At 45.8% G+C, this 16,197-nt stretch overlaps 4 protein-coding genes across 4 annotated transcripts; 1 reads left to right on the top strand and 3 right to left on the bottom strand.

Moving 5' to 3' along the window:
• Positions 1-4,516: 4,516 nt before the first annotated feature.
• Positions 4,517-8,912, bottom strand: LOC143365335 (uncharacterized). The gene is made up of 4 exons (XM_076805423.1): positions 8,663-8,912; positions 8,206-8,576; positions 6,785-6,998; positions 4,517-5,679 (listed from the first exon to the last, which is right to left on the bottom strand). Exons 2-4 carry the CDS (start codon positions 8,428-8,430, stop codon positions 5,663-5,665), a joined length of 456 nt encoding a protein of 151 aa, XP_076661538.1. The 5' UTR covers positions 8,431-8,576; positions 8,663-8,912; the 3' UTR covers positions 4,517-5,662.
• Positions 8,913-9,114: 202 nt separating this feature from the next.
• Spx (Spliceosomal protein on the X) lies at positions 9,115-10,920 on the bottom strand. The gene is made up of 4 exons (XM_076805188.1): positions 10,829-10,920; positions 10,530-10,613; positions 10,179-10,453; positions 9,115-10,118 (listed from the first exon to the last, which is right to left on the bottom strand). Exons 1-4 carry the CDS (start codon positions 10,860-10,862, stop codon positions 9,270-9,272), a joined length of 1,242 nt encoding a protein of 413 aa, XP_076661303.1. The 5' UTR covers positions 10,863-10,920; the 3' UTR covers positions 9,115-9,269.
• An 86-nt stretch (positions 10,921-11,006) lies between these two features.
• Positions 11,007-11,838, bottom strand: Blos1 (biogenesis of lysosome-related organelles complex 1 subunit 1). Its single transcript, XM_076805448.1, has 4 exons — positions 11,687-11,838; positions 11,536-11,608; positions 11,255-11,472; positions 11,007-11,197 (listed from the first exon to the last, which is right to left on the bottom strand). Exons 1-4 carry the CDS (start codon positions 11,745-11,747, stop codon positions 11,163-11,165), a joined length of 387 nt encoding a protein of 128 aa, XP_076661563.1. The 5' UTR covers positions 11,748-11,838; the 3' UTR covers positions 11,007-11,162.
• A 405-nt stretch (positions 11,839-12,243) lies between these two features.
• Ear (ENL/AF9-related super elongation complex transcription factor) lies at positions 12,244-15,745 on the top strand. Its single transcript, XM_076805086.1, has 3 exons — positions 12,244-12,879; positions 12,974-13,242; positions 13,790-15,745. Exons 1-3 carry the CDS (start codon positions 12,741-12,743, stop codon positions 15,596-15,598), a joined length of 2,217 nt encoding a protein of 738 aa, XP_076661201.1. The 5' UTR covers positions 12,244-12,740; the 3' UTR covers positions 15,599-15,745.
• Positions 15,746-16,197: the final 452 nt, after the last annotated feature.

Genomic DNA, 16,197 nt, shown 5'->3' with positions numbered 1-16,197 from the left:
GGAAGGGGTGGCTTCATTGCTCTCGATTTGGAAGAAGTCAGAACAGTGTCCCACAAGACACTCTTGTATTTTTATTTAGAGGATGTCCGGAGTGGGCGTGGCATCATTGCTCTCGACATGGAAGAAGGCAGAACGGTGTCCCACAAGGCAATCTTGTATTTGTATTTAAAGATTGTCCGGAGTGGATGTGGCTCGATTTAAGAGGAACTAAAAGAATCTATGTTCGTAATGAGATATTAAAAAGCCTTGAGAGGGCGTGGCTTCATTACTCTAGATTTTGAAGAAGCCAGGACAGTGTCCCACAAAACACTCTTGTATATGTATTTAGAGAATGTTCGGAGTGGGCGTGGCATCGTTTCTCTTGTATTCCTATTCAGTATAGAATATCTTGAATCTAATGTATAAAAATGTAGTGTATAGGTTGCATGTCTTACAAATTGCACCGATACAGTCCGGAGGATCAACGTCCACAATGTGAACATCCTGGGATTGAAGGAGCAGAGAGTTTCCCGCGGACAGGAATACTCTCGGAAAAATCGTTGTACACGATGTTGTTGCGGTTAAGGTCTTATCCAGGCGACTAATTGCTTTTGTCCTCCGCTTCTTGCGTTTCCTCTCGCCGGCGTAATTCTCGCCGACCCGCCCCGTGTTCGCAATTTATTCGCGCTTTCGCCGGGTCGCGCCGGTCTTTTTGCGTCTCCGACGAGGTCTCTTAAAGCCGGCCGATTTATTGGGACAACAGCGCGGACCCGTGTACGCGTTTACGCAGCCACGGGACACATCGGCGACGACGGCTTCCAGATGCAGCCTGCAGAAGCCTTTGATCGCTTCCAATCAGCGAGACTCGCGAATTACGATCGCCGATCGATTCCACTCGATTTCGATAACCAATCCTCGCTCTCTTTAAAAGTCGGCGAAATTGTCTCCTACCGATATCTGTCAAGAAGTGCCGCTGTCGATACCGGCGCTAGAAGTATTGATAAGTTTACTCGTTCTTCGTCCATGGGCAACGCGAAGTGCAAGATAAAAATTGTTTGCATCAGTTGCAAGAAACGATTATTAAAATAACAATTTTGTTGCTTATTTTTAGACTGCCGATTTTATCAATTTATGATGGAAGCGAGTAGCTGCAACTCCAGACAGTAGACAGTTTAAATGAATTGAAGAGTGTCCATTTTTTTCCACCGATTACAATTGTTGAAAAAGGAGAAGAATTGTTAGGTAGCTCCTGCTCCTCGCAGCAGATGCAGACAATTTCTGTTTTGCACAAAGGTCCCCACTGTAGTCGTCATCGTTTCTACAATTGTCTCCAATGTTTCACAACATGGTTTTCCTGTGCAGAGGGTCTCGAGGGGCGCGAACTTTTGCAACGATGAAGATAAGCAGCATGTACGTTGTATAATACAATGAGTTGGCTGGTATACTTTGATTAAACTACAAATCGGATCGTAACCTCCTTTCATAATTCTGTTTCAATTCTCTTTTCCAACTAAACACTCGGATTCTATCGCTCCGATCTGAATGTGCATGATTGTGCCCAGTGAACGCTGATTATCCTGTACAAGCAGGACAAATTCGTTGATCGATATCTTAATGAATCTATAGATTAACCGATAATAGCACCTCTGTATGCTTCATCGTTTCGGTGAACGTCTGGCGTGCTTAATTCGCATTTTTGCTGGCCGTGGCGCTTTCAAAGATACTCCAGCCACGTTTTCTTTTTATTTCTCGAGGCCCCTCATCGCCGCGCGAAATATCCTGTAAATTCGGCCGATTTATTGGAACAATAACGTCTAGACTGTAAGCACGTTCGTATCTCTCGTTGATATACACCGGGTCGTCCAGATGTAACCAATCTTTGACGGGACAGGGAACGAAACGGGAGAAGCACCAAATAGACACGCTCTCTGTCTCTCTCACTCTCTCTCTCTCTCTCCCTCTCTCTCAAGCAACGGCGGAGACGATTCCGATTTTCTCTCCTTTTTCGATGAACGTCTCGAATGTCTCGGACGAGGTGTAAAAAAAATTAGTCGGTCTTTGCAAGAGATAGTCTCGCGATCGGACGTCTCAATCGCGCTCGGCCAGTGCGGTGGCATCCTCTCCAGTAACGGCAGACGAGAGCTTAATTCCCGGCTCGGTTTCCTGTCCGTGCAACATTAAGCAGAGCCCCGCTGGTTGCGCATTTCTTTATCGTCGTCCGTCGAGTGACAGTAAAAGCTGGCCTGGGTTATCGGAATGACACTTCGTTACAGTCGAACGAGGTCGCCGCCAGTCTGCTCCCGTACCGCTTCTTATTGCGCGCGGCGCGCTGCTGTCGCTCGATCGAGTGGCCGCCGTAAAAAGATTTACAGGGAGCACAAGGATTTCTTTCACGCGGCTAATTTATTGAAATGTATCGCGATCGGCCGCGCTGCGACGACGCGATTCCGATCGAGCTGGCGAGCGCTCGATCTCCGAGCACGGGCGTATCAACCTCCTCGTAGGCCCCTGGCGATCTCCTATCGACTTTAAAACTCGTCCCTTTCGAAAAACAATAAAATTTGGTGTCTAGATCCTCTCCCACGGTTTTTCTCAGTTTTGTGAGACTCGAACCAGACGTTATGGGATCTTTGCCCTGGATTGCGCCTAGGTGCAAGTTTTTGGAGCAAACAATGCCCCAGATGAAGAATAAACGCTCCATTTTAAGAATTTGACATTGGTAGCAGGAGGAGAGTATCTATTTTGCTTTTCTTTGATTTGTGAGAAGCTAGAGCTCCATAGGGCAATCTGTACTTGTACCGAGTGCAGAGCGTCCTCAGTGGGCGTGGCTTTGTTGCTCTCGGTTTGAAAGGAACCAAAGCTCTCTAGACCCACGAGGAACGATTGAAGTGCTTTCTTTAGATGTGGTTTCATCGAGCAGTTCATGTCCATGATTTGTATAAAGTGATCTCGATAGGCGTGGCTTCGTTGATGTTGATTTAAATGAAACCAAAACAGTCTATACTCGTAATGAGATATTAAAGAGCCTTCAGTGGGCGTGGTATTGTTGCTTTCGATTCAAAAGGAGCCGGACCAGCCGGTGCCCATAATGAGCGATTAAAGTGCCCTGAGTAACATTTAACGCTTTTATATGGTCCATAGCCAACACAGTGCTCCAAAAAACGTCCCACACTCAAATCTGACACGGTGTCCAAGTCATCTAGCAAACAAGACGGCTCCACCGAGCGTCTCAACCGAAGATAACATTTTTCTCGTCGCTCTTCAAGATGCGTTCGCTGTCGATCCGCAAGCACCAAGACCGTTCTCGTTGGCATAATTAGCGCGTGGATTAAATCAGCGACTCAATCGTGAGAACTGGGGTTCCTCGAGTGTGAAACTCGAAGAGGCCCGTTCGCTGCCCGGCTTAAACGGGTGTCTCGAGCGAACGAGCGCGTTGCAGCGTGGGATTCGAGGGAAAAATGAAAGAGAAGGCTAACATATAACGAAAACATATCGCACACACCTGAATATTCTTTATTCGTCGAGGTTTTCGCGAGAACGCCACGCCGCCGTGTGCGGTGCGCCTGACGAATCCTATGCTAATGGGACACCATTTTCCACTCCCGTCCTACGCAGCTAATTACAGACACACGAACACACACACGCACGCGCACACAACGGTCATACACCGGTGCGGAAATGTCAAACGTGTATCGGCTTTTCTTTCGGTGCATATTAATCCAGTGCGTCCCGACGCCAATTAAAAATACGATTCGATCAGATACCGCAGCTACTTTTAAACCGCTGACGCCATGCGCGCGGCATGGATCGGCATCTAATTTTCTAATTGACATCATCATCACAGCCAGTAGTTGCGCGAACAGGTAGAATTAATATCGAACGGTAAACTCATGGCCGATTTCTTTCACCTTTAAAGCGAGTGCAAGCTTCATCTGGAGCATCGATCCCCGATCGATCGTCACGCAGAGGATCGACAGACGAACGTTCATGTTTCTACGGGTTCCTCTCTCTCTTCCACGAAGATCACCGCGATTAATCGCTATCACGGGATCGATCTCGAGATGGGGAGCAGAATCGAAGGGGAAGACGAATAGTTCCAAGAGAGAAAGGGACGGGAACTCGCGATTGTCCTTTTTAATTAGCCACCGATCTTCTCCGTACCCGGCCCGGTACAGAGAACGTGTCTTCTTAATTGTTAATGGGAGCTACGCCCAGCCCGGAACGAGTTTCGATCGGCTGCCCTATGCTCCCAAATCGAGCCAACCTTTAGGCAGAGACTTTCAAATGTACGAAGTTTCATTTACAATTTGTGCTCAACGAACTGTTCCGATCCAATCTCGTTGCGTTCTCAAATTTTCCTTGGACTTGAAAACAATTAACCATGCGGCAATGAGTAGACTGCGGGTCTTTGTGCATTTATGCACATTTTTAAAACACAAGAAAGCATGCATACTAACATACATGTACGACATCTATGGTTACCATAATGAATTTTCTAGATGACAAATTGATTTTGTAATTGGTCTTCCTCATCCCTTATAAAATAAACCACGAAAGGAATTGTAGCAAAACCAAATAATATATTTTTCAATCGCGTAAATGATTTCTTGAATTTTATGCGTGTACCATAAATGCTCAAAAATCTGCAGTCTAGAAATAAGTACATTAGCTAGTGGACTGCGAATTTTATGCATTTATGAAAAAAAATGAGAAAATCCTATTAATAGGCTTCCGGTAGATAAAGTGTCGAGAAAGAAATTGAATTTTCATTTCGCCCTAGTTTTTTGCAGTTCAGAAAGTTTGTATTTTGCACGGAGATCCGCAGTCCATGAGTTATTCGTGCCGATTAAAGACTATACCCTGTGCAGAACAACAACAACACGAGAAAAGGATCCAGACAAATTCTAGACATGATTCTAGAATTTATCGATCCGTAGCGTTAACAGCCGGTATATGAAAACAGTCTTTTGGATCCATTTCGTCCTAGGCAACGTCGCGATGAAACGTCTCGCCGAACCGGTGTGCGTATTTAGTTCATCGACTGCATTTTTCTAAGGTGCATGTCCTCTAACCGTGCAGAAGCAGCTACGAGCGAAGTAATGACACAGATTGCGATCTCTCGCGAGCGGGCCGGCGGATGTTTATGCAAATCTGCGCTTTTACCGGGCAATTTACACAAACTGCTGGGCGAGCAGAAGCGATTTAGCCTCTCGAAGGCTGCGGCCGTCCTCCGAATAAACATCTCCTGGTTAATCTTTAGCAAATTTGTTATGCTGAATTTCAGATAAACATCCTCGGCCCGGTTTAAAGCGAGCAACAGTGTCGCGGTCGATGCGAGATCCTCGGGTGACGTGGTGTGGAATATACGCGCGGCGACGGCCATAATCTCGGTTGAAATCGTCGCTCATTTGGCCGCGACTGCTAGCCGCGATCGGGTCGTTTTATATCCGTTACCGGTCGTTACGAGCGACCGCGTAAAAAGATGCGTTTATCGTTAATGCCCGGCGTGCCATAATCGCGCGGTCTGTTAGATCAAAGCTCGGCCGAGGCGGCCACTGTCTTTCGGAGGACATTACGCCGCGTAATTCCCGACGATCATCTTGCGAGCGACTCCTCCAACTCCGAACGTCATCGTTGTCTTCGGGCCGACATAATCGATCCGTGAAAACGGGACGCGGGGGCTTCATGCGACGACAGGCGCTGCAATATAAATCAATGCACACGGGCCTCATTATCGTCGCCGCGAGATTGGACACGGATCATCGGTGATCCCCGTCCCTGAACCTAATCGGCAGAGACGGGCATCCTCGTTTTGCCCGCAAACTAGTTTCCCTAGGACTGCTCTCTATCCCCTTTTTTTCTGGATCGATCGACGCTCGTCGCGAATTAATCGTAGATTAACATCCTACTCGTTAAAACCCCGGTTAGGCTGCGGTTATACTGAACGCGGTTTCCGATCGCGTGCCGAGCGTTTCAATACGTTTCTGATGAAATGCGTGTGAGACTATTGTAAAATCTATTGTATTACGAGAATATGCAGAAAGTCGGAAAAGAAGGAACATCATGTTTCTGTTCGACTCCTCGTCCCGGAAGAATCAGAGGAAATAGAACTGATATTGTTACTTGCCCTTTATTCAGCAACTTAAATTTTGAGTTTCGTCTAGCTCGCGGATTTTATGCAGTCGTGGCAACATTGTGTAGGAGAAACACAAAACAGTAAAATCGTTTAAATAATTTAGGAATATCGTCATATTATTTTCAACCTATCAGTCCTCTTAAGAATGGAGGTAAATGTCTGTATTAGTCTATTGTGTTACAATGGTCCTCAATGTCTACCTAGAAAATTTTTAGTTTGCATAAAATTGTGTCCATCCACTGTGCACAAATTCAGAGTACAGTCATTTCTCTATATATGTCACCGAGGCCTGAATGATAAACGTCGCGGAATTATTCCCACTACGGGGTTATACCCCGTGAGAGGCCACAAAGCTCGATAGACCTCGGACGCCGAGGAGTGTAAACATCACACGAATCGGGTATATCTCCTGAACGATACACGACGCTGGCAAGACCCGTGTTGTTGACATATATCAAGAATTCATTGTACTAAGCGTCTGCAAGAGTCTCTAAAGCATCGAAACCTCGTTGAAAGGAGCGCGTGGATCAGTATAACCGCGCCCTTAATCGCGCATTAACATCCTCCTCGTTAACCCGTCCCTGATTACGCGGCGAATGATGAAGCGCGAGTAGTGTAGGCATATTATAATTGGAGATTCGATTCAGGTTCACGCTGATAGATACTCACTGAGATGATTGACGGCCGGCTGGGATGCGATTACGAACATTTTTCTGTGCGACGGGAAAAACTCCGACGTCGGTATTATACTTATCGATACCTCGTTCTGGTCGCTTCCTGGACGACTGTCGCGGTGGTCGGTTTGCCTGTTGGCGTGCGCGTTGTGCGCTAGTGGTACACCTTGAATATTATGTCTGCAATTACTGACTATGTAGCTGCTCACCTGGGCACCAAAAAAGGAATCGGAAACACACCCTTAGAATAAATGAACGGCCCTGATCAAGCGAGCTACACGAAAACTGCTTACTACATGGTTTTTTTTTTGCGGATCTAAGAACGACGTGCATGGGACACATACATAGAAGCTAGGGACAACTGGGTAATTTCGAAGACAACGAGACGCTTTCAACTAACGTTTTATAGTCCCAGGAAGACGGCGGCGACCGGAAAAAAGTTCGCGCCGCTTAAACACGTAGTGCTTATTCGGACTCGTGTGACGAGGATTTGAGGCACAGTCGACTAGATACGAATGTATACTAGACCCGCAATACATAGAGATTTGCTATGTCTGCCGGGAAATTATTAAGTAGTTCTCAGCATTGAAAACTACGAGAAAAATAATTCAATTCCATTTTTATAATACACGAGGTTAAAGGTGGTGAGTAGAGGGGGTTACAAGTTCGTGTTTTTATACTGTATGAACTTAAGCTTGGAAATAATACAGCAAGTGCAGCAAAGCGCTAGAGGATTTCGTGAAAGACTAGCACAACAGTGGTTCAAACTAGAAATCGAAAGTGTTATGGGACTTTCTGATAGGACCAATTGCAGATATTTTCTCATAGGAAAAAGGTATGTAGCTGTTTGTTTCGATCTTGATACGAACAATTTCACTTTTTAGCTACAAGGGGCCACACCACTGTGTGGCAATATATCACTTATTGTACCATTTTTGTACAACATTGAATGAAAACTTTTAAAAGTTACTACAGCAAATATACAAAATAAATCGTTTTCAATGGAAGAACAAGAGAGGATAATGACACATAGTTCGAAAAGAGGGCTCAGTGGGATGACGCATGGTCCTAAAATGATGACACAAAGCCATTGTAGCGTACAGTAGCGAAAAGATGACATAAAGCCACTACAGTAGCATACAGTTGCTAAAAGATGACAGAAATGACGCCACTGAAGTAGCGTACAGTAGCTAATAGATTTTAGAGAAAGCAATGGATCTGGCTGAAGACGATGTTGAGCTAAAAGCAGTAACTAGTTTGCATCTAAATCGAAGATTTTTAAGCCAACGAAAGTATACAGGCTTGTAAAATGCAGATACACGTGACGATCTTTGCGAAGTGGAACAAGCTGGAATGTCTTTGTGCTTGAGACCCGGACGGACTTTTTCCGGTGGCGAACGCATTCGAACCGCTTACCGAAGACACGATAAACACAGTGAGTAAAGCAACGCCCAGCCAGAAGTACCAGGCTTCCCAGAAATGACGCGGTGGCCGTCTTTGCACTAGGAGGCAACACTGGTTGTTGCAGCAGCAGTAGAGGCAATATTTGTCCGCGGTGCAGGCGTACGGTTTGATCGGTTCAGTGCTGTCGTCGCTGATGTTCCTGAAATCCGCGCTGCACTCGTAATACAGCCGCGCCATGTCGCGACTCGTGCATCATCCGGCCCCCGATGATCGCCGAACGATTGAAATGAACGGGAACGGTCACGAGTGATTTTTCCGTGAAGAAACGGCTAAGCAGCAGCGGTACGGATCGATGGAGCCACCGCATTGAGTCACGGAACGATCTAAAAAAATCGTGTTATTTTCAGAATGCATCGCGACGCCGGCGCCGCTTAATTTACGGCCCCAGACACCTGTTCCCCTCACTTACCAGGTTGGTGACATGCGACCGACACGCACAACGGTCCTCGTTTTCGTCCAACGAAAGAAACCGACGCGGGAAAACGCCGCGTTCGACTCGGAGACCGGCTCGGGGACAACTGTTTTGCCGCTCATTTGTCCGTTCGCCGTTATCAACGAATGGACAGAATAGGCTCGAAATAATCGATAAAACGAGCCTAGCATGTCCTTATTCACACGCGAGCCCCAATCGATACGCTAAACGGCCTAGCTTCGCGAATTTGTCCTGCCGGGACAGACGAGGTCAGGAGACACTAAAATTCGAATTTCCATTTACTTCACTAATCTATCTTCAATCTAGCTCATCGAGGTCAACAAACAGCACCAGGAAATCTCGACGACAATGGTCGCTAAACAAATGAAACTAAAATACGGAGCTGTGGCCTACAAAGGGGGCAAACAGTGCTCGAATGAAACTCGTGATCATCAGTCAGGAAGTTTATTACAAAACTCATCTACAAAACGCATGTTTGTACAACGAATACCTGCGTTCAGGACCACGACGATGAACACAGTGAAAGTCTTTATATTACAAATATAGCATAATATCTGACGAAGGTGTAGTACGAAGAATGAAATTAATATTGATTGGAATCGTGTGGGGGTGGCGGAGGTGGGGGACCTCTTGGAGGGAAAGGAGGTCGGAATTGAGGTGGTGGAGGTGGAGGAGGACCTCCTTGGGAAACGGGAGGAGGTGGTGGATGTCTCCAGCCAGGTGGAGGTCTTGGTGGCGGAGGTTGGAACTGTCCAAACTGTGGGGGCGGTGGTGCTCCTGTTGAAGAAGGTGGTGGAGGTGGTGGAAACTGACCTTGAGGAGGACCACTGACTCCCCAATGAGGGGGTGGAGGTGCCATCATTCTGGGAGCCGTTTGTTGTGATTGAGATGTCGGTACTGGCATTGGAGGTAATGGGGGTGGCATTCCAGGGGGCAGAGGAGGATGGGCTGCCATCGACATGGGAGGCAACGGAGGTGGAGGAATGCTTGATGGAGGAAAACCGCTGGATGGGGGTGGTGGAACTGGGGGAGGTGGAGGATGCCCCATTGGAGGTCCTGGTGTTGAAGGTGGAGGCGGGGGTGGAACCACCATTCCGTGATGCATCACATGATGCTGAGGATGATGGGTCGGTTGATGAGCCGCTGGGTTGGAATTTGGCATGGGCGGCGGCGCCAATGGGGGTGCGTCCGCGAACAGTTGATGGGGTCTGTCGGCTTGGCTCAGAGGATTTTGGGCAGCCAATAATCGCTCTGCTGCGCTGCCGTGCCTTTCGCCCTTGGCGTCGCGTTTGAATGCATAGGACACCGAGATGGGTCTGTTGCATAAATATTGCCCATTCATGGCCTCTATGCTGGCATCCGACGCATCGAATGAGGCAAAGTTTATGAATGCAAAACCCTTGGAGTTCCCTGTCTCGGGGTCTCTCATTATCTGAAACAGAAGTAGGGTTTCATATTTTTGATACAGGGGTAAGTATTAGAGATGCATTACCTTTGGTGTTTGTAGGATCACTCCGAATGCACTGAAGGTATCGTACAGTAGTTTTTCATCCACCTCTGGATCAAGGTTTCCAATAAATATGTTGGCCCCCACATCTAGGTTCTTTTGGTGAGCACTTGCTTTGTTCACTCTGATTGGTTTCCCATAAAGTTTGATCATGTTCATTATTTTTATGGCGTAGTCTGCATCCTCCTCTCCCATGAACTCTACAAACCCATAGCCTTGATGCATTTGGGTCACCCTGTCCTTGGGCATGTGGACATTGACTGAAACAAATTAATTGTTAATTTTTAAGTCAGCATTTTAGAACAATAAATAAATAAATAATATTAAAACACGTACCCACTGGTCCTGACTGAACAAACAGTTCCCACATGAGGGATTCTGTAACTTTGTCGTCCAGGCCACCCACGTATATCGTAGCATCTGAAAAAGAGAGATGTTTTATTTATAAACACCTAATATATCAATCGAAAATGGAAAAATCAATGTTTATGTACAGGTAACCTAACACGACTTAACATTTTTTTATTATTTTACACTGCGAAAAAATAACTATACATAAAATTAGATATAATTAATATTGAAAGTGTAAGAAATTGTTAGGAGTTTGAAATATATGTTGTAGAAAATATATATACCTTGGTTACGTTCGGCAATCGGGCCGGCCGCCATATTTTTCGCTAAACTAACGTCTGTGGTTACGAATTTTACGGTTAGGTATCGTTGGTAACACTGGATCCTAACTTATCACTAGGGAAACGTTGTTACCAACTCATTTAGGACTTGAAACATTCTTCAGGTCTCTACCAACTTAACTCCTAACGTAAAAAATCATCTTTATTTCAACATGTATTAATATAAACAGAAAATAAGGAGGATTTTACAACAATACACGATTATTCTTACATCTATGATCTCTTAAATAAGAATATAGCATTTATTTAAGTCTTATCATTGCACCATTGGATACGTTCATGTAGCACTAGTTCCTTGAGCTTCTTGGGTTGCTGCAAATTAAAATATTTATAGTTTCATGAAATATGATAATTATAACAATTACGTACCTTTGTAAGAGTACTCTAATGCAGTTGCAATAGTCCTCATGTCTCCCTCAATACTACGTGCCCAATTTTCTGCATCCCCAATTTCTTTCAAAGCACTAGAAAATGATTCCACCAAATTCAACCACGATTGTGTCTGTTTAGCAAAATTTGTTGCACTGTGCTGCAACTGCTTAGCCTCTGCATCCAATTTTTTCTGATTCAAGTATGCCTGGGCTACTCTGCACCATAAAATATTTACATGATCAATATGCACCATACATAAAATGGCACCCCATACTCACCCCACATTTAAATGATCGACAAGAGCCTGCGTCAAATTACTAGCAGCTTGTACAGCCTCTTTTCTCTTTTGTTCTGTCAAAACAATATTACTCTTAGCACAAGTTCTCAGTGACTACAAAAAATACAATTCTACAATGATTCGCAAGTTACCCTGCCTCTCTTTTCTTGCCGTCTGTTTACTCTGGTGCTCTTTAATAATCGCAGACAACATGTTTGTTAATAAACAAATAGAACGGTCTGTCAAACAGTCTACAGGTTACATTTATCTTAAATAACATTCTGGTTCTTTATTATAATGTATAGTTGCCACCACCAAACAGAAACTCCCCAAACTGAACGGACGTTAATTCCCCAAGGATGTAAAAATATATATTACAACAATTGCTGAGCTATCCATTTGTTTATTGATCTGGGATGAAGTGCGTATCGATTCATCAATTTAATAATTATTTTAAACCATGGATTTCCTGTAAACATTGGTTCGAAATGCTAATGCGAAGGTTCGTGTTTCGGTTTAAGTCCCGAGTTAAGTCCTCGCGGTCCTCCGTGTCCTCCGAGCAAATAAAGATCATCGAAACGTTCCAGAGGAAGCTGTTCTAATAATAAATAGTGTGTCACCGATTCCACCAAGGTTTGGACAAAATTCGAAAAAAATGTGCACTGGCACAGTTCCCCAGAAGCTCAGTGTTGTCCATCAGATGGCGGTGTCCGAACATTATTAAGTTCTGGTGTACGGAGCAACGAGTATGGCGACCAGTTCTCGTTGGTGTAAAGTTTACCTGTTGATAATCGAGTCGAATTCAGCCTTAAGCAAAACCACAGAATTCCTCCGACTGTAACGGGGCGTATCGCCTCCGGCAGACACCTCGTTCGACACGCAATTCTGTTCTAATGAGGTGGTTAACACTTTCATACAGAACTAGTGTAACCAAACGATGCACCAGAATCCCAAGAGCACGAAAATTAGGGGAGAAGTGCTGTCATTGCCTGCACCTCTAGCATAAAGGTCGGCGTACGATGGTTCACCGCGTCACCGGCGCTCTGTGATGGGCCAGATAGTCGAGGACTCGCCAGCGGTTTCATTCACGTTCACAGAGATAAATAAAAATGTAATGTAAATCACGTCTCTGTGTTTACCCGCGGCAACCGACTCCCCTCTACTTTTTCTTTGGAGAAGAACATTTGGAAAATTTTATATCAGAGAATGGCAATTCGCATCACCCTACAATGCGGCCACTCATCCACATTACGTTCACGCCACACACCCGAGGGATACACTCATGATTGGGAAGTGTTTGTGCGGGGTGTCGAGAACGCTGACATACACCATTATGTTGAGAAAGGTAATAGCGCAGCTTTCCATTGCTCCACTCTTCTTCTTATTCTTCCTCTAGTGCTTGTAGACCTCCTTCTAACGCATTTAATCTTTCTTTACAGTGGTTTTTCAACTACACGAAACATTTTCGAAACCAAAGAGGGTGTTGAAGGAACCACCATTCGAGATAAAAGAGTCTGGTTATGCTGGCTTCGAAATTCCCATTCATATCTACCTGAAAAACAAAGATGAGGGAACCAAAAGGATTGAGATTCTGTATGATCTTCAATTGCAACCCAGTGGCCCTGCCATTGCAAACGTGATGCAGCACACTGAAATCATTAACAACCCCTCTGATGAATTCAGGAGAAAATTATTAAAAGGTGGTGGTGTAAGTATTATCCCTTTGAAGCTAGTGACCTTACAAAATTGGTTCGTGCTTCTATGAATCTCCGCATCAAATCTCCGTTTCAAAATAGAAACCCTTATAAGCTGAATTTTCATTTACACTGATTTCAACATGGTAAAACAAAATCTCTACAACTCGAAGCTTATAGTTTTGACTTGTAAGTTTCGAGCCATGCTTCTCTAGACCTTCAGAGATGGAAATATAAATCTTATAAGCCGAATTTTTGTTTACTACACTTTTTATACCATAAAACATAATCTCCACAATTCGTGGATTTTAGCTTCGGCCTTGAAATTTCAGTCTATGTTTCTTTACACTTTTGATTTTTATATCTCTATACATACTATGATTTTTAAAATGCTAAACCTCATTGAATGAAAAATCTCCCCAATCTCATTGTGTGAAAAAATTTTTGCGACTCAAGGATTTTAGCTTTTCCTTTGAAGATCGATTTATTGAGGCTCTTTCGTAGTTTTCCTCTCTCCACAGCTTCCGGCGAAAATTTGTACGAAAATGATTTTTCCGGCAGGTGGTAGTGTCGAGTTCCGAGAATTCAGCCGAGAAAAGCGACACCAAGACTCCAACTATGGTCGGCAAGCCAAAGTTGAGCGGGAGCGAGACGAAAAAGCACAAGACAGTGGAGTCGAAGACATCGAATTCCTTCGCTGAACTGTTCGGCACACCCTTGAAGCCGACGAAGGTGTCGCAGGAGACGAAGAAGCCAGCACAGCCGGAGAAATCGTCAGCTCCAAAGCCTGTGGTCACCGCGGAGAAGTCCGAGAAGGTTGACAAGACCTCGAAGCTGAAGGACTCGCCGCATAAGGAGAGCAAAAAGGAGAAGATCGACGAGAAGAAGGACAAGAAGCTGAAGGACCAGTCGAAGACCAAGAACCGTAGCAAAGAGAAATCGAAGAGGCCTTCTAGTCCGCCGGCGAAGAGTCATTCGAGCCCATCAAACAAACGACCCCCATCCCCGGTGTCCTTGAAGAGACCTGCTAGTCCTTCGGCGCTGCCACCCGCGAAGCGACCAGCGTCGCCGAAGTCCAAGGAGAAGGAGCTGAAGAAGCCAGCTTCTGAGAAAGAAAAAGAGAAGAACAAGGAGAAAGAGAAAACCAAGGACAGCTCGAAGAGCGTCGCGGACTCTTCGAAGAGCGAGAAGAAGAAGGAGAAGAAGAAGCACAAAGAGGACCGGGACAAGGAACGGAAAGACAAGTACAAAGAGGGCGAGCGATCAGCTTCGAAGGAGTCGCTGAAAGTCAGTGAGAAGAAGCCAGAAAAACCCGAGAAGCCAGAGAAAACCGAGAAAGAGAAGAGTCAAGAGTACAAATCGACGAAGGACGGTCGGAAGTCCCCGAAACCTCCGAAAGAGCCAGAGAAGCCAAAAGAAGAGAAGCTGCCGAAGATAGAGAAACCAGAGAAAACTGAAAAGTCTGAGAAGCCGAAAGATGGCAAGAGCGAGAAGGACAGGCAGAAGCACAAGCACAGAAAGAGGGACAAGAAGGACAAGCGGGACAGTAGCAAGGAGAGGGATAAGAAGGAGAAGCGGGACAGGATAAAGACGTCCACGGAAAAGCAGAACCACGTGCCCAATGCTCCCACAGCTAATCCTTTGCTGGCTCTTCTGTCGGAGATGCCGGAGAGGGACAGCAGCGATTCGGCGCCTTCAGTCGACGATGATTCGTTCTCGGAGTCGAAGCCAGTGATCAAGAAGGAGCCGGAGAACTTGACGGTCTCGGAGCCGACGGAGATGCCGAAACCCATGTCTCCAGCGATGCCAACGGAGATTAAGAAGGAGAAGATGGACAGAAGCAAGCGGGACAAGCCGAAGGGCAAGGGCGACGAGAAGGAGATCCGGAAGCGGAAACGGCGGAGCGAGTGCAAGGGCGACGACGAGCACGTGGTGAAGCGGGAAAAGGATCATCGAGGACACTCGTCGTCGCCGCCGTTGGAGCCGGTTTCCTCGAGTCAGTCGCCCGTAGCGGTTGACCAGGATCAGGTGCACATCGCCAAGGAGAAAGAGGACAGGGCCACTGTCGAGCAGGCTGCCGAGAAGAACGTTGAGGTTGAGGCCGAGCAAGTAGCACCCGACTCGACGAACAGTACCCTGGTCGATTCCGACATGGGCGAGCCACCTGTCTTTTCCGAGGACTATGTCTCCCAGTTGAAGGATCTGCAGCAGAAGATCATGACCCTGCAGGACAATCAGGAACTGCAGAGAGTTGTCCAAGTGATCGCGGAGACCGGCCAGTACGAGATCACGAAGAAGACGTTCGACTTCGACCTGTGCGCCCTGGATCGTAGAACGGTGCAACGTCTGCAACAGTTCTTCGCATCGTGACCGTCTGTAGCATAAACAAACACACACACACACACACACACACTCACAGGCATGACATCTCTCTCTTTCATTTTACATATTATTGTTCTATATGTATAAGTCACTAAGTTATTTGAGCTTACAAGAGATTCTTTCAATGGAATATAATGCAGAAGGAAAATAGTAATATATAAGAGACCCCAGGAGAACGTTAGCGGAACAAACGCTAGAACACCTCATCTCTGAAGAGAGAGTGCAATGGAGGGAGGGAGGGACAGAGAGAGAGAGAGAGAGAGAGAGAGAGAGAGAGAGAGAGAGAGAGAGAGAGAGAGAGAGAGAGAAACAGAGAGGCAAGAGACGACGGGTTTTTTTTTCTTTTCGATCTGGGCGCGTGCTCTCGAGTGTTCGTGTTCCTTTCGTTTCTGTCATCTTCGTGTCTGTTCTTCTTCTTTTTGTTTCTTCTTCTGATTTTGTTTTCTGGCTATAATCTTGTCCTCTTTCTGGCATTCGTCGAAACACGGCCGCGGTTGCATAAATTATGCACACGGAAAGGGAAACTTTCGTCGACGATAGGTGTTTTCAAGTCGGTTTTTTCGAAACTCCGGGTCCCTCGACCTTAT

Source organism: Halictus rubicundus, chromosome 1 (assembly GCF_050948215.1).
Source record: "Halictus rubicundus isolate RS-2024b chromosome 1, iyHalRubi1_principal, whole genome shotgun sequence".
Classification (NCBI taxonomy): Eukaryota; Metazoa; Arthropoda; class Insecta; order Hymenoptera; family Halictidae; genus Halictus; species Halictus rubicundus.
This window is presented reverse-complemented; position numbering and strand designations above follow the sequence as displayed.

Coding starts and splice junctions, on each gene's coding strand:
- LOC143365335 (XM_076805423.1), bottom strand. CDS start 8,430: ATGGCGCGGCTGTATTACGAGTGCAGCGCGGATTTCAGGAACATCAGC. Junction 6,999..8,205: donor CTGTGTTTATCGTGTCTTCG/GTAAGCGGTTCG, acceptor TTTGGTGCCCAG/GTGAGCAGCTACATAGTCAG.
- Spx (XM_076805188.1), bottom strand. CDS start 10,862: ATGGCGGCCGGCCCGATTGCCGAACGTAACCAAG. Junction 10,614..10,828: donor GATTGCCGAACGTAACCAAG/GTATATATATTT, acceptor TCTCTTTTTCAG/ATGCTACGATATACGTGGGT. Junction 10,119..10,178: donor TGATCCTACAAACACCAAAG/GTAATGCATCTC, acceptor CTTCTGTTTCAG/ATAATGAGAGACCCCGAGAC.
- Blos1 (XM_076805448.1), bottom strand. CDS start 11,747: ATGTTGTCTGCGATTATTAAAGAGCACCAGAGTAAACAGACGGCAAGA. Junction 11,473..11,535: donor GTCGATCATTTAAATGTGGG/GTGAGTATGGGG, acceptor TTTATGGTGCAG/AGTAGCCCAGGCATACTTGA. Junction 11,198..11,254: donor ATTAGAGTACTCTTACAAAG/GTACGTAATTGT, acceptor TTTAATTTGCAG/CAACCCAAGAAGCTCAAGGA.
- Ear (XM_076805086.1), top strand. CDS start 12,741: ATGGCAATTCGCATCACCCTACAATGCGGCCACTCATCCACATTACGT. Junction 12,880..12,973: donor ACACCATTATGTTGAGAAAG/GTAATAGCGCAG, acceptor CTTTCTTTACAG/TGGTTTTTCAACTACACGAA. Junction 13,243..13,789: donor AATTATTAAAAGGTGGTGGT/GTAAGTATTATC, acceptor TTTTTCCGGCAG/GTGGTAGTGTCGAGTTCCGA.